We start from the raw sequence: 23,561 nt of genomic DNA, 5'->3' as shown, positions 1-23,561 counted from the left end.
CCTTGATTTCAGACTTCCAGCCTCTGGAACTGTGAGAGAATAAATTTCTGTGGTTTTAACGCACCCAGTTTGTGGTACCTTGTTACAGCGCCCCCGAGAAACTAATACTGTGGGGATTTGTGCGGTGAATGTGAGATGAGCTAGTAGATGAAGTTTATATGATTGAGTAGCTTAAGAAAGGTGACAGCAGCCAGTGGAAAATATTTCCCCATATTTAATTATTAGGCATGTCTCAAAAAAGGAGGGAGGAGAGAAGATATATCAGAAGTCATAAAACAAAGAGGGAGCCAGATTTTAGAGTAGGTGATAAGACTGGGTTGAGAGATGGGGCAGTGGGATTGAGCTTAGCAAAGACTTTCCTCTGGGAAGTTCACACGAAGTAGAGAGAGGGGAGGGAAGCCTCCACCCCGTGGTCTCTGCGATTTCAGTAAAATGGTAAATTTATGCACGGAAACAGAAGTGCAGAAGTAGGGCTGAGGACCCAGGGAGAGTAGGAGGACAAAAGAGTAGATTAAAAGATCTGTAAAGTGTGCTGAGGAGGGCTGGCTCGATGTGACATGGGCCCCAAGAAATCCAGGTCTGGTGGAGTTCAGCATTGGGACCCAGAAGCAGTAATACCCAGGTATCAATGTGCGGAGGCTTGGAACAGAAAAAGTCCAGCCCCCATAATGCATGTGCAACAGAGGATTCTGTGTCACCTGTCCAAGCCGATGAGTGACAGCACTTCCTGCACCGTATTGGAGATTAAAACCCCTAAAATGACAGAAATAAATTAGTTTTTAAATTTAGTTGCTAAGAAAGTGTGTGTGTGTATTATAATATGATTTTTGTTGTTTCTTCCCACCCATATAAGTCTCATCATTAATGCCTGGGATTGGAACCAGGTTAAATATTTGGTGTTGTTTGGTTTGTGGACTTTTACTTCTAGTAGTGACTGGCAAAACGAGGAGAAATGTGACCAACAACAAAGGAGGGATACAATTAGAGTCAAAGACTATGTTCATATCCATTTTCTTTTCTTTTTTTTTTAAGGTTTTATTTATTTATTTGCGAGAGAGAGAATGAGAGACAGAGAGCACAAGAGGGAGGAGGGTCAGAGGGAGAAGCAGACTCCCCGCTGAGCAGGGAGCCCGATGCGGGACTCGATCCCGGGACTCCAGGATCGTGACCTGAGCTGAAGGCAGTCGCTTAACCGACTGAGCCACCCAGGCGCCCTCATATCCGTTTTCTTAATGAAAATGGTAATCATTGAAATCGTCTCAGGTGCTTGCTTCACTGGTTTGTCTGTTCTCTTTTGTGAATGGTTATTAGCTCATGTATACATCTAGGAAATGTATTGATGACAGTAAAAAATCATGGAATGAGATTTTCAGGATTGATAAGCAGGGATTATTTACAGTTCTGAGAATGTCCCATTTATTTGCAGCTGAAGAAAAGAAGTAACACAATCATTAAAGTTCCACCATCTTGTCTAAACTATTAAACTATGAAAATGGGAATTAGATACTGTTTTGATTAGCATAATTTTCATAGCGGTTGTTGAGAGCGAGGGGCTTGGGGTCCAAACACTGTTCTGGACTCACATGTGGGTCCTTTATTGAACATCTGCAGATAACGTGCGCCTGTAAGCCTCACTTTTCCAATCTGTAACACGGTTGACTGTGGTACTGACTTCATAGGTTTGCTTTCAGGAGTAAACGAGGAAATTCATACTTTGTACACACAGGATTCCGTCAGCACAGGAGCCACCTAATGGAAGTGCAGTTAAGTTTTAGGTGAAGGCTTCTCATGTGAATTACTGTGATTTCTGAGATGATTGAGCCTCATTTTCCCTCTCTGCTCAACTCCCTTTATTTTTAATCTGTCCTTTTTTTTTACTTGGCTGTCTAATTTTTTTTTATTATGTTATGTTAATCACCATACATTACATCATTAGTTTTAGATGAAGTGTTCCATGATTCATTGTTTGTGCATAACACCCAGTGCTCCATGCAGAACGTGCCCTCCTCAATACCCACCACCAGGCTAACCCATCCTCCCACCCCTCTCCCCTCTAGAACCCTCATTTGTTTCTCAGAGTCCATCGTCTCTATGATTCGTCTCCCCCTCCGATTTCCCCCCCTTCATTTTTCCCTTCCTACTATCTTCTTTTTTTTTTTTTTAACATATAATGTATTATTTGTTTCAGAGGTACAGGTCTGTGATTCAACAGTCTTACACAATTCACAGCTGTCTAATTTTTAATCATTAAAAGCTAATAAAGACTTACCCAACACCGTGGGGTTTTTTCATCCTTTTAGAATCTGATCACTTTTTATGAATGCCAGAAAGACAGAACAATAAATACCAGGTGCCATGCTTAGCCAACCGTCCACAACTACACGGTCCCTGCAGAGTAATTGGACAAGAAAGACATGGGGGGAAAAAAACCAAACACCAACTTAACAAAGAACATTTGGCAGGCTTTTTACACACAGACCATGTCCTGTTTTCAGATGCCAAACTGAATAAAAACAGTTTTAAGAGAGACAGGCATTTGCAGAAGAGCCCTTGAAAGAATCTTAGCTGTTCTAGAAAAAAAAGAAAACAGTGAATCAGAGGTGCTTCTAAGTTCCTCACTCATTTTCCTGAGAGTCAAATTTGTGTTTACCTTCCACTTTGCGTAAGGTGAGTAAGGCATAAAGTATGCATATAGCCAATGCCAAATTGATTGATATTGTTAAAATTATTACATTGATCAGATATTTCTAAATTATTGTATGTTTTATATTGTAGACCTAATGAGTGATTTAATCTTTTAAACTCAGTTATATAGTATTTTAGTGTGGTAGTAAAATGTAAGAGAGACTCAGAAGTGTGTACAAATATAATTAGTTTCTTTTGGTCAGCTTTATACATCTCTGGGTGGCCTTTTGAGAATTTGCAAGGTTTTAGTTCTTGGGAATGTGTAGGCACCAGGACAAGTTACTTTTTCCTGTGGCTTCTTTTTTCTTTTAAAATGTCTTTGTGGGTAGCTTACTGAGCTATTCAAACATACCTGTATAGCCATAAGGTGAAGATGAATGTTTTGACTTAGAAACTTTCTCAAGTTAGAATTGAGAGATTATTTTGATATTTGGTCACTTTACCTTTTCTTTTGTCAAAAAAAAGAAAGTAGAGCAAGTTCTCTGAACATTGTAATTTGTATATGACATCAACATTTATTCAAATGAATTTGAGTAACCAGAGTTGTGATACCAAATCATCTCTGGAATTTCAAACTGAAAACAGAAGGATCCTTGTTACACATCATGGCGATCTGCAAATCAATTACCTCAGTCATATCCACTAACATGTTTGGTTTTCATCTACATCTGTCTTACATTCTTAGTTCAAAAAAGGGGAACCCATGGATTTAAGAGAAGAAATTAGCTCTTTGGGATTCTAAGAATGACTATGATGTTATTCAACTTTGCTTTACCCAAGTGGTTACCTACATATTAAATAAGCATGCAAAAATGTGCCATTCAAAGTATAGACTGCTCATGGGCAATTCTCTGACAAAAAAAACTGGATATGGTTTTATTCCTGTTATACTTTCTTTTTTTTTTTTAAGGACTTTATTTATTTATTTGAGGGAGAAAGAAGCCGGGAAGGGGGGGCAGGCATGGGTGGGCAGAGGGAGAGGGACAAGCAGACCCCCTCTGAGCAAGAAGCCCGATGTTGTACTCGATTCCAGGACCCCAAGATAATGACCTGAGCCAAAGGCAGATGCTTACCTGACTGAGCTACCCAGGTGCCCCTGTTATACTTCTTTACTTAAAATACGTAAAGGGCAAAGTGTTTTTTGAATTTCAGACATTGCTAACATCTTATTCCCTGATTTATTTTAGATTGTTGTAATGTCAAGATTTGGCAGAAAAAAGTTACTTTTGAGACAAGAGAGGAAAGACCTCCTTACACTACCACCCTCATCATCCATAGCCGTGAGGGCCTGGAGAGAAATACTCGCAGACAGGATAGTTTACATTCATTAATACTTTATACTCTCACAAAAACCCCTACTGAATGTGTTTCTGCAATGTCAAATAAGGCATCATGTTAGTGCATCTGAAGCTATGTTTTCAAAGTGTTCAGAAGCTTTTTTGTAACTGGACTTTTTTGGTCTTTTTTTTCTTCTAGCTGTACAATATTTACTTTACCCTCTCTCTCCACGAACAGGAGAAAATGATTAAAAAAGAGATAAGCGTGTATCAACAAACTCAGGCCATTTTATACAAGAATTTTCTTAAACAATGGAGAATGAAAAAAGAGCTTATTGGTATGGTTCACAATATCTATTTTTCCATATTTAGTAAATGAAAATCCATCATTTAGTATTATGCTATTTTTATTGCTTTTTTATATTCACAAATTTCATAGGTTAGTTGATTTGGAGTTCTAAATACAATATTTTACAAATATTGCAGAATAAGACATATTACAGAAAAGGATAATATTTCTGGCAAATTGATGAAATTAACTAAAGAACTCATATGGCAGCTCCTGAAAAACAAAGTAATATTTTATTAAATAGAACTAGCCATTCTCCAAATAATTACTCCATTTGGATCTTGTGGAGTCATTCTGATTTACTTTAAGCCAACTTCAGTGTTAGGAAAAAAAATAGATTTTAAATGAGTAAGTGATTGCACTCTACTGGGGACATTTTGATTAAGATTCTATTAATTGGGAGGGCTGAGGAATAAAATTCTATGACGAAAAATTAGGGAAATTTTTTGAGGATCTCTTTTCAAGACTATGCTTTTTTGTAAACATAGAGTGGCTTTAGGGAGCTAGACTTCTGATTGTCAGTATCTTTGCATTCTGTTGAGTTCCTAGCATAAGGACATGGACATTAGGTCCAAGAGATTTGCTATATTTCCTTGAAATATGTCTGGGGCTGTCTTGGCCACATCGAGGCTGTATTCTGTTTAAAAATAGCGAATAACATTTCCATGGGAGCTAGCAGAGTTCACATACTCTTTTCATTCTCTGCAATAGCTCTTGAAGCAATTCAGTTTGAATATTTTAGCTGTTATGTTGATGGAGGGTACATTTATAATCATCACCCACTAGAATTTTAAAAGAACTTATCAAAAATGTTTTAAATCTCAAAATGTAGAAATACTGGTCCAATAAAGCCACATCCTATCCTATTCACCCACAACCCAAATTTGACAAGTGTTAACTTCTTGCCATCTTTGCTTCATCTCTCTGTCTCTCCTCTTTCAAGATATATGACACTTGACTGTCATACTTGAGCTAGAATCTACAAAAATTAAACACTATATAACCACTAATATACTTCACAAAATTAGAAAAATGCATATAATCATCTCATTTCAAGTTCAATTTCCTAAACTTCCTGAAAATTTCTTTTTAAAAAAAGATTATTTATTTGAGAGAGAGAAAGAATGAGAGTGAGCACAAGTGGGAGGGACAAAGGGAGAGGGAGAGGGAATCTCCAGCAGACTGTCCGGAGCGCAGAGCCCGCACAGGGCTTGATCTCACAACCCTGAGATCACAACCTGAGCCAAAACCAAGAGTCGGGACGCTTTACAAGCTGCACCACCCAGGTGCCCTGAAAAATACTTTCAAAGTTGGTTTTGATCAGCCTGGAAACAATGAGACCATCTCATATCTTGTTGAATATTCATTTTTTTTTTAAAGATTTTATTTATTTGACAGAGAGAAAGCCAGAGAGGGAACACAAGCAGGGGGAGTGGGAGAGGGAGAAGCAGGCTTCCTGCGGAGCAGGGAGCCCGATGCCGGGCTTGATGCCAGGACCCCAGGATCATGACCTCAGCTGAAGGCAGACCCCTAATGACTGAGCCACCCAGGTGCCCCAATATTCATGTTTTGTATTTATCTCATTCCTTCTTCATGCTGTCATTTAACTCATTCCTTTGCCTTCTTACATTTCTTTAAACAGAAAATTAGATTGAAAGACAGGATTAACTTCAGGTTGAACATTTTTGGCAGGAATATCTCATATGTGATGCTAGTTCAACCCAAATATTCATGTTTTGCCCTTGACAGTCTTTGTATACTGCTAGAGAAAAATCAGTGAAGTTAGCATTGTCCTCATAAAAATGTCACAGCCTTATTCCATGTTTGGAAGGATGAATATTTTTGAAAGATATGGCTACACTATGAAAATAAATACCTTTTCCTTCTCCATGTAGACATTGTCCTGAGTAACATTTAAATACTGTGTTAAAATTAATAAAAATCTTAGAACATAATACATGAAATTATTAAAAAGTCTTTAAAAAGGAGGTCATATACTGGACTTCAGAGGTTTCCGAAGTTTCCATTAGTAATGGATCAATTAACCATTTATTGGGTGGATTACTTCTGCACATTTTGAACTCATCCATTATGAATTTTTTGAGCTCAATTCTAAGGAGTGTTCTTGACTCCAAAGAACCTGTAGGTGGACTGTAACTTCACTTGTGATTTTTGTACTCTGATTATTTGCATGCAATTTATTTCTACTGGCATAGTATTTCCATGTGATAGAAATTAGTACTCTTGGCAGGAAAAAAAAACCCACCAAATTCTTAAGTATTTCCATTGATTATTTTAAATATTTTTTCTTTTTAATTTTTTAATTAATCACCAAGGTAATAGCCACCCTAAAAAAAAGCTAAGCAATAAAAACTGAAGAAAAAAGAAAAGAGAGAGCTTTTGCTTTTATCCTAGCCACACCTTCCTCCCTACCATACCTCCCATTTAAATTTGTCTGTATCTTTTTAGGATAATATGTACACCTGGTCACATATATAGACATATATTTTCATATATGTATATAGGCACACAGATTCAGTTTCTTTACTAAAATGCGATCACACTAAAAAAATGCTGCAAATGGGTTTTTTTTAAAGATTGATTTTAGAGCGGGGGAGGGGCAGAGGGAGAGGGAGAGACAGAATCTCAAGCAGTCTTCCCATGGAGCACAGGGCCCGATGTGGGGCTCGATCTCACGACCCTGAGATCATGACCTGAGCTGAAACCAAGAGTCGTACGCTCAACTGACTGAGCCACCCAGGCGCTCCTGCAAATGGTTTTTAAAAGACATGTCATTTATATCTTTTCACATATTTACATTGAGCCTAAGACAATAGAATAGACTTTCAGTACCTAATTTAGAGACACCTACTTAGGGATAATGTGTGACACCAATAAACCTAAATAATTGCAACTTGATTTTATGTTCTCTAGTGATGAGTTGATATGATTATTGATTTTTTTCATACATGACAGGAAGAACAATCATGAGGACTGCTGATAAAGAAATGATGGATATGGTACTTTCAGAAAACCAGCATGAAATGGTGGGAATTGTGTTTAATGATACTTTTTCATATCAGCCGAAGTTTATTTGGGGATATGAAATCCCAAATATGGAAGAAAACTCTAAACACGCAGATAACTATATAAGAATTGATTCAATCTTTTTTGCTACTTTATCAAATCCCCAGTTGGGAATGACTGATAGAAACATTAATAAAGTCAAGAAACGAAGTAATATACTTTTTTTTTTTTAAAGATTTATTTATTTGAGAGAGAGAATGAGAGAGAGAGAGCATGAGGGGGGGCGGTCAGAGGGAGAAGCAGACTCCCTGCTGAGCAGGGAGCCCGATGCGGGACTCGATCCCGGGACTCCAGGATCATGACCTGAGCCGAAGGCAGTCGTTTAACCAACTGAGCCACCCAGGCGCCCGAAGTAATATACTTTTTATTCCTCAACTTAGTGATCAGTCTTTTGGCCAACATTCAATAATAGGCTTCTTTCTTCCAGTTTTGCAGAATGCTTTAAAAATGCTCTAGATTGTATAATCATGGGCTCTGAACAGGCATGTTGATATTTCCACTTTAGAGTCAAAGTTAAGGTTTTAATTCCATTGATTGATTCCACTGTATAATGACGGACACGTTTTTCTCCTTCCTTAAAGAACACTGTTGGGATTCTGATGATAAAATTTTTTGTTACATGACAACATACTGGCAAAATGGGTTTGTGGCATTTCAAACTGCAATTAATGCTGCAATTATAGAAGTAAGTGCCTTACTTAAGTAATCTATTTTATACTTTCTGTATTTTCTCTGTATCTTCAGTCTCTACCTCTTCCTCCTCTTTGCCCCTACACTCTTAGGAGATTATGCTCTGCCTCTTATTCTCAGAGAAAGAAGAAACTGATGGGAATATCCCCACTTCCCAACACAAACCCTGCTAAACTACAGATCTACTACTTACTACACCCATCCTTTTCTTTCTGCCTCATCTCATGTCCTTCATCAATTCACAGGCTGGATCCTGTTCCTTCCAACATTATTAGTAAGGTTGCACAATGGATCTTCCCTTCTGTCTCCTCCTTTTTCAATTTTCTCCTTTCAACTAGATTCTTCTCTTTGGGATTGAAAAGTATTGATTTCCTCACATATTATCAGGACCTTTCCTTCTTTCCTTCTCAGGCAAGTACTTTAGCTCCCTCCACAGCTAAGTTTCTTGAAAGGGTTGCCTTCACTTAGGCTCCATTCAACTCAGAACTATTTCTGTCCCCATCCACACCACCCAAATGGCTTTTTCTGAGGTCGGTAACCACTCCCATGCCAATTAACAACTGACATTTTTCATTCCTTATTTTACTTGACCTTTTAACTAAGTAATGTAGCCTTCACCTGATTTTCATGCACTTTTCTAGCCTTTCCTTCTCAGTCTTCTTGCCACCTTATCCAGCTTCACACTCATGCTTCTTTAAATCTGTAGTTCCACAAGTTTCTAACCTGGGCATCTTTCCCCATCCTATATACTTTCTCTAAACAATGTTATTTATTTCCATAACTTTAATTACGATTTACATGCTGATAACCCCACTTCAACTTGTAGACCAGCAAACTTGTTCTGTAAGGGGCCAGGTAATAAATATTGTAGGCTCCGGGGGCCAAACTTTTTTACCTATTCAACTCAGCTGTTGTAACATGAAAGAAACCATAGACAGTACATAAAGAAATGAGTATGGCTTTATTCCAATAAAAACTTTATTTACAAAGGCAGGTGGTGGACTAGATTTTGTCCATGGACTGTAGTTTGCTAACCTCTGCCGTAGTTCCATGTATCTGACTATTTGCTGAATGTCTCTACTTTGATGCTTCCTAAACGATTTAAACTAGTATGTTCAAAACTGAATGTGGGTGGGGGGCACCTGGGTGGCTCAGTCGTTAAGCGTCTGCCTTCGGCTCAGGTCATGATCCCAGAGTCCTGGGATCGAGCCCCGCATCGGGCTCCCTGCTCGCATCGGGCTCCCTGCTCGCATCGGGCTCCCTGCTCGGCGGGAAGCCTGCTTCTCCCTCTCCCACTCCCCCTGCTTGTGTTCCCTCTCTCGCTGGGTCTCTCTCTGTCAAATAAATAAAAATCTTAAAAAAAAAATTAAGAAAAAACGGAATGTGGGTGTTTTTATCTTCATGTGGCTTTTGCATCTTCATGTGGCTGAGTCTTTTAAAAATGTTCCTATCTTAGTGAATGCTAAGGCTACCCACCTAGGTGATCAGTTAATTAAAAACTAAGGAATTATCAGAGAAAATTTCCTCTGCCTTACCCATTGCCTCCAATCTCTCATCCAGCCCTGTTAATCCTAAACTGAAATCCACGTGCTTCTCACCTCTGCCACCAGCACTAGTCCAGGCCATTACCATCTTTTGCCTGAACTGTGGGAGTAGTTTATTTCTCTAGCCTGCTCTCTCTCCCTCCTTTCCTCCCTCTCTCTCCCCCTGTCAGTTTTGCTTCAAGGACCTCCTTCCTGTGCCTCCAGTGCACTGTACCCTTTCCTTCCTTTGCAAATGCTGTTTCCTCTGCTCAGATTTTTCTTCTCCATCCTCAACTTCCCTCCCTGCCCAAGCTTTGTTTAGGTAAGATCACTGTATAAATAAATGTCATTTCTTTAGGGAAGCCTTCCCTATTTTTGTTCTCAGAACACCCTCTACTTCTCCTTTAATGCAGTTCATCAATGATAATCAAACTATTGATTGTGCAATGGGTTGTTTGATGTCTCGCCTTTCTTCTCTGCTCCACCATGAGATGTAAAGCTCCATGAGAGTGAGGAGTGTTCCTGTGGATCACTGCTATCTCTCCACCACCCATCACAGTATATTGGGCATGACAGACATCTAGTAATTTTTTAAATGACTCTTATAAGTAATGTCAACATTACTAATACCAGAAGTCATCAAGAATGTTCTAATGGGGGAGATGAACCATGAGAGACAATGGATAGAACAGCTGACTTCAGTTATTGGAATCAATATGAGGATGCTGCCTTTCATTTCTAACGGAGAAATCATAAATACATGGTTTACTTTTATTTGTATGGTTTATTTCTCCCATGTTGTGTATCTCCCTTCATTAAATGTTACACGGGAAAGAAAAAAGTTTAAGAAACTGATGACAGTGTTGGGTCTCGCGAGAGTCAGCATTCTGGTGAGTTAAGTTGCTTTCTTGCCTGTGTATCACACATTAATAAACAAAGAAACCCATTAGATTATAAAAGAAATTCGATGCTTTCAGGGGTTTGTTTTTTGCATGCATTCAATTTAATTAGCTTACCCGTATTACATTTTAAGATGCTGGCGGTAGAAATGAAGTAAGGATTGTGCTTACGTTTCCTTGAATTGAAGAATAGAAATATGGTGCTTGTATCTGTTAGCTGTTGCCAGAAAGATGCTGCATAAAACACCACCCCAAACCCAGTAACTTCAAACAATACTCATTTATTCCTTCTCATTTGTCTGTGGCATGACTGGAGTCTGGCGGATCTAGTCTGGGCTTGGTTGGGCTTGGATCCAAGTTATAGGTTGCATCAAGCCTGCCCCATGTGGTTTAATCCCCCGTGGGTCAGCAGCATACCTGGACACATTCTTCTCCTTCAGTCACAGAAGTGCATGAGGGCAAGTCCCGCTGCACCACACATTTCAAGCTCCTTCTCAAGCCACATTTGATAAAATCCCGTCGGTTAAAGCAAGTCATGTGGACAAATCCAAAGTCAAGGGGCAAAAAAGTATATTCTGCCCACCATAAAGCCAAAGCAAGTCAAGGAGCCTAGCCCAGGATCAGCGATATGGATAATTCTATCCCTTCATGGAAGGGAAGCAGGGAAGAAGGGATTGAAAAATTTGAACATTAAACTAATTTGCCATAATGTTATTAAAGCCAATTCATGCAGTTAGTCAATAAAGATGTTCTTTGGGTAAGACTAAGGATTGGATGAGACAGTATCTTTAATCTGCTTAGCACAGATGGTGTTGCTGCTTGTAAGGCACAAGACAGAGTAAAATGAATCTGTCTCTCCATTTATCTATTGTCCCTTTCCCCATAGACTTTGAGTATACAATAATAACAGTAATAGTAGCAAACACTGAACTTACTGTATTCCAGGGACCACTCACAGTTTATAGTGCTATTATTTCACAAGAAAACCAAGGCACAGAAAAGTTAAGATTTTTGCCTAAGAAATCCCTTTCTTTCAGACACTGTGCTACATAACTCAAAAAGATGAATAAAATGAAATTAGTGACAAGGTGATATTTTTCCCTTGGTAGAAAAAGCTGTTTGTGAAATGTGCCAACAGAAATGCATACCATATTGTCTTCAGTGTTTTTGAGATAAACATTACATTTGGATCCAATTGGCTAAGTACCTCAAATTGAGAAAAAACACAGCTCGAAAGTTTTCCTGATAGAGAACTGTCCAAGTTAGCAGGGTTTACATTGGCTGGAGATTTTTAAAAAATAGTTAATATTGCATGCTGTTGGGGAGAGTGTCTTCAAATACAAGGAAAAGAGATTTTTAAAATGAAATAATACGCACAAAAAAGTATGGCTTTGACAATTTAACTTTGAGGAAAATACCCCAATAACTGGGGTAAAACTGATATATTTCTTATAAAGTCCCCACAGTTCTTGTATATTTTACCCTCTTCCACTTTCTTCCTGATTGGACACAAATTTTGCTATAATCTACTTAACCCAAATAAGGCTCAAGAATGCAGAATTTTCAATTTTCAACAACAACAACAACAAAAGAATGCAGAATTTTCAAAGGATCTCAAGAGTGATTTCTTATATAAAACATTGTGAATAGATCATGGGAATTATTTATAATATTATAATAATATATAATAATTATTTATAATATTATAATAATCACTTTCCAACTATACATTTCTGTTACATGAAATTCTAGCAATTTCAGTTCAGAACAGAAACAGTTCTGTTTCATAGAACTGAAACAGTTAAGAGAATTTGGTTTAAATATACATGAATTATGATTAGCTCCTATTGGGGCAGACTATTTTTTTAAGAGGGCGGAACAGGAAAACAAAGAGATAAAACAAATGATTGAAAACAGAATTTTTTGTTTAACTTTTTCCTTTATTAGGTAATTAAGTGTTTGCCTAACGTTCTTCAAAGATGACTGATTTTTTAAAATACCATTATAAACTCATGGATCTAAACATGTCTAATATGTTTCAAGCCATTGTAATTATTATTCTTACTGAAGCTCAGATTGTCCCATCTTTGGTCAAAGGGAGCTGAAGGTTGGTTTGTGATTCTTTTTGACAAGATTCTAAGTGGGTTTTGAAAAAAATAGATTCCTTGCTATTTTGTGTGGCAAGATTTCTTTTAGTTAGAAAAAGTATTTCAAGAGCATTGAATACTAGAAATATTTTTTGATATTGGATTGGTCATTGTTTCTAGCCTTTTTCAATAGCAGAGATAGAATCATGATACATTTTCTACATTTTGTATACAGAATAACATACACATACTAAAGATAAATGCCTTATGAATTCACACTGATATTTATAATTTATAATTCAAATATAGACCTATAGAGTTTTACGTAGCCTCCCCCATATTACAACTATATTTCCTTCCCTATGTACTGAGAATTCTGGTTCTCCAGGAGAGATACAGAGAATCTGAGAATTAGAACATCCCTGTTACTCACTTGTTTTATCCAGAAATATACATATGTCTAACAATACTAATAATATTATTTCAATATAACTGAAAGCAGTTAAAAGTACTTTTTTTCCCACGTGCTCTCCCAATCCTCCCAGTTGTTTATAGTTTACTGAATGTTACTGACATGGTACAGACCACTCTTTCTCCTTTTAAAACATCATTTAGTCTTAGCTTTTCAGGTAACTACAATTTTTTTTAATAAAACATTTTTTATTTTCGGTAGATACATACTCCGTTTTAAGAACTAGATTGCATGTACACTTTACCCAGTTTCCCCCAATGATAACATCTGCAGAACTGTCATACGGTATCACAATCTCACTGTGGACATTGATACAGTTAAGATACAGGACAGTTCCATTGTTCCATCATTATAGATTCCATCAACTCTCTTCCTTATCCCCCATTTCTAACCCCTGCTAACCACCAGTCTCTTCACCATTTCTATAATTTTGACATTTCAAGAATGCTGTATAAATGGAATCACATAACCTTTGGGGCTTTTTTTTTCCCCCCCACTAAGTACAATTTCCTGGCACTTCATCCAAGTTTGTATTTATCAGTAGTTTGCTGCTTTTTATTGCTAAGAACTGTTCCATGGTAGCAATATCTCTGTTTGATTAGTTGTTCAACCTTTGAAAGAGGTTGGAGTTGTTTCCAGTTTGGCATATTACAAATAAAGCTACTGTGAACATTGATGTCCAGGTATTCTTATTAACATAAGTTTTCATTTCTCTGAGGTAAATGCCCAGTGGTATAATTTCTGGGTTGTATGGTGGTTTAGTTTTATAAGAAACTGTGGAATTGGTTTCCAGAGTGGATACACCATTTTATATTCCAACCAGCAATGTATAAATGACAAAAGCATAGAAAATAATTGTATTTGACTTGGTTTATGTTTTCATACATATATTGGAATTTACATATGTCTAATATTCTTATTAATTCACTGAACATAATAGTCCATTTTTCTTACTTCTTTTCTTCTCCTTAACTAATCTTCATACTTCATGCTCTCTTTACTTCAATCTATGACCAGCTCTTTTGAAAAATTATTATTAATTATTAGAAGTAGATGTTTTAATATATGAAAGATTTACCCTAGCTTCAAAAAATTAATTGAATAAGATTGTTAGGTGTTTAGTTTTGTAAAAGATTTTTAAAATTTCAAATTGAATGAGAGCATGAGAGAGGAAAACCATGATCTTTTTTTATCTTTTCATCCATTGATGGATGCTTAAGTTGCTTCCATGTCTTGGCTATTGTAAATAATGCTGCAATAAACATAGGGGGGCATTTATCTTTTTGAATTAGGGTTTTAATTTCTTTCAGATAAATACCCAGAAGTAGAGGGGTGCCTGGTTGGCATGGTCGGTTAAGCATCCATCTCTTGGTTTCAGCTCAGGTCATGATCTCAGGGTGGTGGTGGGATCAAGCCCTGCGTTGGGCTTCCCGCTCAGTGTGGAGTCCACCTCAGATCCTTTCTCCCTCCCCCTCTGCTCCTCCCCACTTGCGCTCCCTCTGTCTCAAAGAAATAAATACAATCTTAAAAAAAACCCAAAAAACCCAGAAGTAGAATTGCTAGATCATTTGGTAGTTCTATTTGTAATTTTTTGAGGTATCTCCTTACTAGGAAAATTATAATCATTTAAGCTTACTGTTTGTATACATGAAAATGCTATTTACATGTGATAGTAAAACAATTTATGTAATGCACAAAATGATATAAAAGGATTCCAAATGCATCATCTGTACAAAGTTCCACACTTGAGCTGAAAGCCCTGTGTAAATGTAGAGGGTACTTGGCAATTTATTAGTGTGTTCGTGAAAGGTCAGTTTTTAAAAGTGAGAGCCATTTTCCTGTTTAAACATATCTTTCCATCTATTCCCTCAAATTTTCAAAAACAACCATGCTTTCACCACTGTGACGCAGGATCCCTGTTATACAGCTGTTAACTCCCAGGACACCTTTTGCTTTCCTTTAGTTTTGTGCTTTCTAGCTGCACTGTAGTATTCTAATTTCTAAAAACAATACCCTGAATGGTTAATGTCAAAAGCCATATAAGGATAAAAAATGAAATGAGCTTTCCTTATATCGGAGAGATTTCAATTAAACATTAAGAAAAATGTTATACCAAAAAGAATTTAGTATAAGAGAGTTTAAAGATGAGATTATTATATTTCCATTTCATATTTAGTCACTTGACTGAAAGAATCAGATTATGTGTAATATGAATTTTTAAATTCAACAATTGTAAAGTAATTATAATAACAGCTCAGCTAAAGAGTTCATACACAGTATCTTAAAACAACCATATGAGGTAACTACCACAATTAATTCCAATTCATAGATGAGGGTGAGAAAGGAAAAGTCCTACCTATGACCTCATGGCTAGAAAGTGTAAAGCCACAGTTTTATAGTAAATTTGACTCTGTTGTGTTTGCTTTCAGAACTTGTACTCATAACTGTTGTGCATATTGCCTCTCCAAACATTTACCTGTGTGTGACATTCTGAAGTAAAACTTTGTTTCTACCATAGGCTCTCCTGGGGATTAATGTATGCTGGCTTCGTATTTATCCTGTCGATTTTTATGGCTCTGATCATAACATCTATCCAAATTGTAGTAATTGTTGGCTTCATGGTGATATTCACACTCTTTGTCTTATATGGCCTGTCTTTGGTGAGTTGGCAAAATGTATCTCTTAATTTGTTTCACATCTCAGATATATGAGTAAATGATGTTTCTTTACGATATCAGTATGGCATAGTCACTAATTTGATATCTTGTTTTCTGTATGTTTTGAGAAAGTTTTTGACAATGGGAGAAATTGATTATTATTGCTAAAAATGATTCTCAAAGGGACAAACATACCATTTGGAACTCTTCTTTCTTCCTTCAGATAGCATTGACTTTCCTCCTGAGTGTGCTGATAAAGGAACCTATGCTTACTGGTTTGGTTGGGTTTCTCTTCACTGTATTTTGGGGATGTCTGGGATTCACTGTATTGTACAGACAACTTCCTTCATCTTTGAGATGGACTTTAGGTCTTTTTAGCCCCTTTGCCTTCACTGCTGGAATGGCCCAGGTAAAGAGCACAATGATTTTATGATTTTTTTATTTATTAGATTTTCAAAATTTTGAAAAGTTTGATAACTTCATGAAACTTAGTGATCAGTCACCTTGTATTTTAAGAAGTTCTGCTGCATTCTCTTGTGAATTATCATCAAAGTAATAAGCAAAGCAGATAGATCATTTATAAAATCCTAGAAAATTTAAAGAAGAAAAATAATTGCCCATTATCTGACCCCTCAGTTTGTCTGATTTATGTCCCCATTTGAAGAGGCAGTAAAATGTGGAGATATGAGTAATAGTGAATAAGTAATAATGCATGAATCAGTCTCAGCTCTGCCCACGTACCAGCTGGGTAAACTTGGGCAGACTTGACTTCTGTAGCCTTCCTTTCTTCTTCATAGAATGGGGATGTGTTAGTAGAAATCACCTCAGTGGGGGTAAACGGGAGGGCTGACTGTATTATTCTCTACACATAATGCTAGAGCAGTTCCTGACACATGCTATGTGAATGTGAACTATTATCTTTCTTATCTTTAAAATGAATCTCTTCAAGTTTTCCATACTTATTTAATATTTGAGTGTTTCTACAATATCTTATCCTTAGCATTTTTATATTTCCTTTATATGCCCTCCAGTTTCACTGCCCGCTCTTAGTTTCTCTTCCTACAATATGTTATTTTTGGCTCCTTGACCACTTCTCTATATTCCCTTCTTTAAAACTTATGTGGTAATCAATTAGTCAGTTAAGTTTCTATTCTTCAATTGTTTTACTTTCTCAGATAGCATTTCCCACTTTCGTGACAATAATTTTATTTGTAAAAAGCAACACTACTACTAACAACTTCACTGTGCATTTTTGAAGAAAAAGCTATTAAAATATGAACTATATTTTTCTAGGCAGCACCATTTAATAAAAAAAAAACCCTTTAGCCTTATAGGTTCGTATTCTGTTATTTTATTCTTTTTAATCTCAGATTTTTCACATGGATTATTACCTGATCGGTGTTATTTTTCCCAGTCCGTCTGGAGAGTCATACATAATGATGGTTACTTTCTTCATTCTGGCACTTGATTCTCTTCTCTATTTGATATCAGTGTTATATTTTGAGCGAGTTTTGCCTGGTAAATCATAGTGTGGTTACAGTTGAACTTAAGGCAGTTCTGCTGCTTATAAGGTAATATCTTATAATTGTTTACTTGTAATTTAAGAAGCATTTCTGGTGGCAGAGGAAAGGAAACGGTCTCAGAATTAATAGAATCTCCTCATTTACATCTCACTATTTAATGGTCTGGCCAGAAATATTTGGTAAAAACATCTTAGTTAAAAATAACTTGTATTTCTTTTGGTTTTTCTCTTTTATAAAGATGGGGCATGCGTGTATGTGTGTTGGTTGGTGTGGAGAGAGAAGGAAACAACTCTAACAGTTATTGAACATGATGTTTTTTAGTGTTTGAATTGAACTCACAGACATTAAGATAGCTCATTAAGCAGCTGTTGCTAGTATTTGGCTCTAGGAAACTTGTTCTGCATCTCAAGAATATGAAGTAGGAAACAGTATAAAGTTAATGGATGACCTCTTCTTTTCTTTCTTTTTATGGGCCGATCAGCCTAACAAGAATGCTTTATAGAGTATCATAAAAATTGGTAAAATAAACTCATAAAATTACATAAAATCAGTTAAAAATGGTTCTTAAATAATTATTGTTAAATTCCTATATAGAATGCATATATCATCCCAGGAACTGATATACTTATATTCCTTTCTGCCCACATAAAATCCACAAATTGTACTCATACATAATTCCTTCTCGTGCATCAGAATCTGAATAGGTCTATCCTTTTCAAACCCTGTTATTTTGGTGTCTTTCTTTAAACGTTTTCTAATTCAGGTATTCTGTTTTTAAAATATGTATAGTTTTCTTTTAGACTTTTATTTGTTTCATGTTCTTTATCTCCATTACACTATTTTAGGATTTTATCTCCTATGCCTCTTATTCGTTCCATTAATATAATTCCATTTCAAAATTTCATAATCTATCATTTTGAAATAATGCATTTCTTATGCACTCAGCAAATTGCTTTCAAAATTATTTTGCAAAATTATTATTGTGAATAAACAACTTCTTAAAAATAAATGAAATTTCTTCTTTGAACAAAATGTAGCATATAATACATGTAACCTCTGAAACCAAGTTAACATATGCCTTGCTGCAGGTCATAGATAAGAATCAGCACTCTAGTATCTGAATGATTAGATAATTTTACTGTCATCTCAAACCTGCAAAATGGAAATTAAAATCCCAGATCTGATCTCCTGGTGTATGCACTCATTCTCTTGTTCATACACATAGCAAAGGTCTTAAAAATTCCTTTTTGCTGAACCCTTAAAAGTGTCCCCAGCTAAACTGGAGCTAGGATCTTCTCTACTTTCTCATCATCTTTTTCCTTTTGGAATTTCTTATTTTCTCTCTTGCCCATTGTTTATAACCCTTTGAATATAAATCAAGTCAATTTGTTTTTAGCCCATCAGGCCCCAGAGCCTAGTAGATAAAATTGAAACTCTTTCTTGGGAGTAGAGGAAGGCATAGTTAATGCTCCAAAGTTAATTTTCCTGTCACAACTCTGTGCCATATTACCTATTTGTCCTCTCCTAAAGTTTTGGGGGGTTTTTTTCTACATTAAAAATTTTTTCTCCAATACTTCCATCTAAAATTTAATTTGTACTTTAATAGGTAATTATCCACTTTTTCTTCTGAGTTCTCCACTCATTTCATAATTAGCTTACTTTTCAAATACTCCCCTAACCCCCACCCTCTACTACGGGAAGGCACAATAAGAAATACTTATTTCTGGGAAGAAGGAATTCAATTTTTTTCTGTTTCTAAGTATTCATATAATCAGAAAATTTTACCAATGAGTATTTAGTTCTGCATTTAGTACAAACCTCATATCTTAGATTTGCCAAAGCAGTGGTCTGGAGAGGTTATATGACTAGCCCAAGAACAAAGCGGAATTTGGATGAAAACTTTGAAACTGACTTTATTAATACTTCCCTTTTCGGTTTTCTTTTTCCACTGAATTCAATATTCATTATATTTAGTGTTTATTTCCTGTCTTTTGTCTCTAGAATGTAAGTCCTCCTGAGGGAAGGTATCTGTAAGCATCTAGGGCAGTCTTTGTTACATAGTAGGTCCTCAATAAATTCCTGGTGAATTACATAAATGCATATATTTGTCTTCTTATTTTAACTTTCTTCAGGATAAACAGTGTATTTTTCCATCTAGAGACCACCTGGTGCAAAAGCTCTCAATAAATATTTGATGAAGGAATACAAGAATGTCCTCTTTTTTTCCCTCAGCTTCAAACAAAAAATCTATTTCTTCTTTTCCTTCTTCTCCTCTTCCCCCTCCTCCTCCTCCTCTCCCTCTCCCTCCCCCTCCTCTTCCTCTTCCTCCTCAGTTTTTTTTTCCCCCAAAAATTTGATTCAATCTCACTTCCTCTTACTTGGGTACAATATGTATTCTTTAACCCAAATTTTTATAAACATCTTTCAAATCCACATTTTTAGAGTAGGTTATATTTAAATGTTTTTACATTCATAATTCTTTTTCTGAATCAAAATTTCCCATAAAACTGATACTAATTAGATATCAGATTTAATCTTTGTTATCTCTTTAATACATAACTGCTGATTAAGTTTATGTGGGTCAGCAGGCTGTGTCTTCAAGGCTTTCACAGTTAACATTAGAAACAAATATCAGTAATTAAATATAGTATAGGAAGTGTGATAGGAGAGGATACCACAAGGTTCACTGATAGGGTAAGTCCTTGGGTTGGTGGGAGGAAAGAATTTCAGCTGCATTTAAAGGATAAGAAAGTTTACCTGGTGGACAAGAGTGCACAAAAAATTTTATGGTCAAAAGGAACAGCATGTGTCCCCAGCAATGGGAAACAGCTATGGTGTAGGGGAAATGAAAAGTTATTAGGTAGAGCTAGTACAGAGTTTGGGTGTCAGATGTGGTTCTAGTATAGGAATTAATAACCAGCTAATAAGAAATTACAAGGAGAGATTTTTTCCAAATACACGTCTGTGCACAGCTACACACACGGCCATATAGCATGTAAAGATCCCAATGATTGGGGTGCCTGGGTGGCTCAGTCGGTTAAGCGTCTGCCTTCGGCTCAGGTCCTGGGATCGAGCCCCACATCAGACTCCCTGCTCAGTGGGGAGTCTGCTTCTCCCTCTCTCTCTGCCTGCCGCTCTCCCTGCTTGTGCTCACTCTCTCTCTGTCAAATAAATAAATAAAATATTTTAAAAAAGATCCCAGTGATGCTGAGGTTCACCTCCAGTTAAGTCCCTCTGTAGGTGCCTGCTCTTGCTAACTGCATAGATCACATGCAGAATTTGGGATTCTCTCCTCTAGTCAGGTCCAGTATTGGTGGTGATCTCTGACAACCTTTTCTCTTGTTTTTGTTGAAATGAGAAAAATAATGTGAAACTTATTTATATACCTTAATTCTTTCATTGGAAGTTAAGTCTTTCATATTGTGAGATTATAGCCTTTAAATATCTATACTTTTGTTGTGAAAATATTTTTTCTCTTTTGCAATGATCATAGCAAGATGGGAGGCTTTTTAAATTGTCCTTAAAGAACACAGTATATTTATTTAAAAAAATATCATTCATCCAAGAAATCCAAGAACCTTAGAACCATCAGTGCAGGAAATAGAAACAGATTGATATAATCTATGTAGGACCTTTCACTGATGAGATTTGTGTCTTAGGAAGATCGCTCTGACAGCTGTTTGGCGGGTGGGTTCAAAGCAGGTGGACATCATAGTCTGTGTTGGGGGGGGGGACCAAATTGAGGACCAGTGTAATATAGAGGGGAGGACAGACTCAGGAGATACTTAGGAGATAGAAACAATCTGACTTGGTAGTTAGTTATATAGTAGATGGAGGAAGTGAGAAAGAGAAGGGATGAGGGTGGCTTTTGTTTCTGGTAACTTTTTGCCTTTCCAATGAAAGAATTAAGGTATATACTGGGGGTAGAGAAAATGTCACTTAACTGGGTCAGCAGCTGCGAAACAGGAGTATCCAAAATTCATTCAATTTTTGCCATATTTTTTTAAATACTTAAGTAAATAAAGACAAATAGTGTAATGATCTCACTTATATGTGGAATCTAAAAAAACAAAACCAAACCCAGAAACAGAAAAACCAAACCAAACTTATAGAAAAAGAGATTGGACTTACAGCTGGAGGAAGCGGGAATTGGAAGGAGGATTTCAAAAGGTACAAACTCCCAGTTGTAAAGTAAATAAGTACGAGGGATGTCATGTACAACATGAAGACTGTAGTCAGCACCACTGTGTGATACATGGGAAAGTTGTTAAGAACATAAATCCTAAGAGTTCTTATCACAAGGAGCACATTTTTTTTTTTATTCTTTTTGTTTTCTTGTATCTATTGAGATGATGTATGTTAGCTGAACCTATCATAGTAATCATTTTACAATATATGTAAATCAAACCATCATGCCTTAATCGTATACAGTCATAGAAGTCAATTATTTCTGAATAGAACTGGAAAAAGATCATTAATGTGTAGGAAAAAATTGGTATCAAGCTACACTAGGACAGGTATCATTCTTTACTGATGTAGATGATTAATTCAATATCTAACTGTGTCTTGATTGATCAGATGAAGATGGCCGCCAGCATTCAGCGTTGTTTTTCTTGAAGTCTTCATTTTGGTTGCAACATCAAAACACTCACTATGAAGTCTTTGAGGACAAAATAAATCCTGAGCATTCCTCTGATGACTCTTTTGAACCAGTGCCTCCAGAGTTCCATGGAAAGGAAGCTATAAGATAACTAACAAATTATGTATACTTACAGGTAAAAGTTTAATAAACTAAGGTACAACAGAGCTAACCACAGGTCAAATGTTATAGATGATGTGTTTTTTGGAAGTTCCTTTCTTTCAGGTGTTTCTGCCATCATTCTAAACTTTCATTCATCATTTTAAAAGTAAGTATTTTTGATACTGTCAGCAGCAAAATTCAGTAGCCCTATTCATTTTCTTGTTCCTCTTCTTCTACTTTCTATCCCCACCATTTATAATCTCTTTGCATTCTCTTCTAACACACACACACACATTATGATATGTATGTATGTACATATATAGCATATAAAATAGACACATGTTTCTTAGATTATCTGCCTTTAGGGAGTATATGGATTAAAGTTTTGAAGTCAAAAGATTTCTCTATAATTTAGTAGCTTGGTAACTTTTTGCTGAACCATGTGAGATCTCTAAACTTCATTTTCTTCATTTCTAAGAAATGTGTAATATAATTCAACAGTACAGTGACTTCTTGAGGAATTTAAAGAATCAGTGAGATAATTAAATATGCCTGTTAGGTAACAGGAACTGGATAAATGTTAGTTATCTTTATCCATATGGATGTGGTTGATTGAAAGGGCATAGAAATAAGAAATAATGTAGAGAAAAGCATTGGTAAAGGTGTTAAGGAAAACCAGGAAGATGTATAGACAATGACTGCCTAATTCTTAATTTCATCATAATTTAGTGCATGCTTCTCTAGGTGTTTGCTTATTTTATTGAAGGAGATTATTGAGAAATACTCCTAAATGACATTCCATTTATGTGAAGTTATTTTTTTGAAAGTGTATTCTGAGGACAAAATGGAACACAGTGATTACAATGTGCTCCATGGATTGAAACCACCTGGTTTGAATCCTGGCTTTACTGCTTGTTAACTGTGTAATCGCAGCTAAGTTACTTGGCCATATCTCGGTTTCTGTATCTTAAAAATGGGCGTGACACTGGTAATAAGTTTGTTATGAAGAGTAAATGAGCTACCACACATAAAACTTTTAGAATAGTGCCTAGCCCATAATAAGCATTTGGTAACTGTTTGCTAATAGGAATATCATGGATAAATTCAATCAGATATCTTATATCAGTTCACTTATTTTGAAACAGGTCAAAGGTGATTGGCAAAAGTATCTGGGAGAAGGGGAAATGAGCAGAGAGACAACAGAGAAAGGAAAAAACTATAACCTGACACAAAGATTAGAGAAAACCCTCTATTCCCTGGAGTTGGAACTTCTCAAATTCTACCATTTCTAGTAGTTTTTCAAGCCCTAACTCCTGTGTGAAAACTTACATAGCTATTTCAGTTTATCCTGTTCCTTACCACTAACTTACAATAACTATGTTGACACCAGAAAATTTAGTTAAATTAACAAGCTAAATCAGGACCAAATCACATTAGTCAGGCCAAAATCTCACCTTTCAGCAACATGGTTCCATAAATGCCCAGAACCTTAACCCTGATTCATATTCCTCCAGTGGGCAATGAAGATGGGTATGGTTGTGTGGTCATTCAGTTCTCCTAAGTGGATGCCA

At 36.3% G+C, this 23,561-nt stretch overlaps 1 protein-coding gene across 1 annotated transcript in view; it reads left to right on the top strand.

Annotated features, from left to right (window-relative positions):
• The window catches only part of LOC110570368 (ATP-binding cassette sub-family A member 10-like), a 69,610-nt gene that overhangs the window by 5,800 nt on the left and 40,249 nt on the right, over positions 1-23,561 (top strand). The window contains 8 exon segments of the mRNA XM_044921848.1: positions 7,273-7,450; positions 7,978-8,089; positions 10,274-10,483; positions 10,485-10,501; positions 15,588-15,729; positions 15,950-16,135; positions 17,097-17,244; positions 21,828-21,992. Of these exon segments, the coding sequence (XP_044777783.1) occupies positions 7,273-7,450; positions 7,978-8,089; positions 10,274-10,483; positions 10,485-10,501; positions 15,588-15,729; positions 15,950-16,135; positions 17,097-17,244; positions 21,828-21,992 (1,158 nt within the window).

Source organism: Neomonachus schauinslandi, chromosome 15 (genome assembly GCF_002201575.2).
Source record: "Neomonachus schauinslandi chromosome 15, ASM220157v2, whole genome shotgun sequence".
NCBI lineage: Eukaryota > Metazoa > Chordata > Mammalia > Carnivora > Phocidae > Neomonachus > Neomonachus schauinslandi.
The sequence above is the reverse complement of the archived record's forward strand: the minus strand, read 5'-3'. Positions and strand labels throughout refer to the sequence as shown.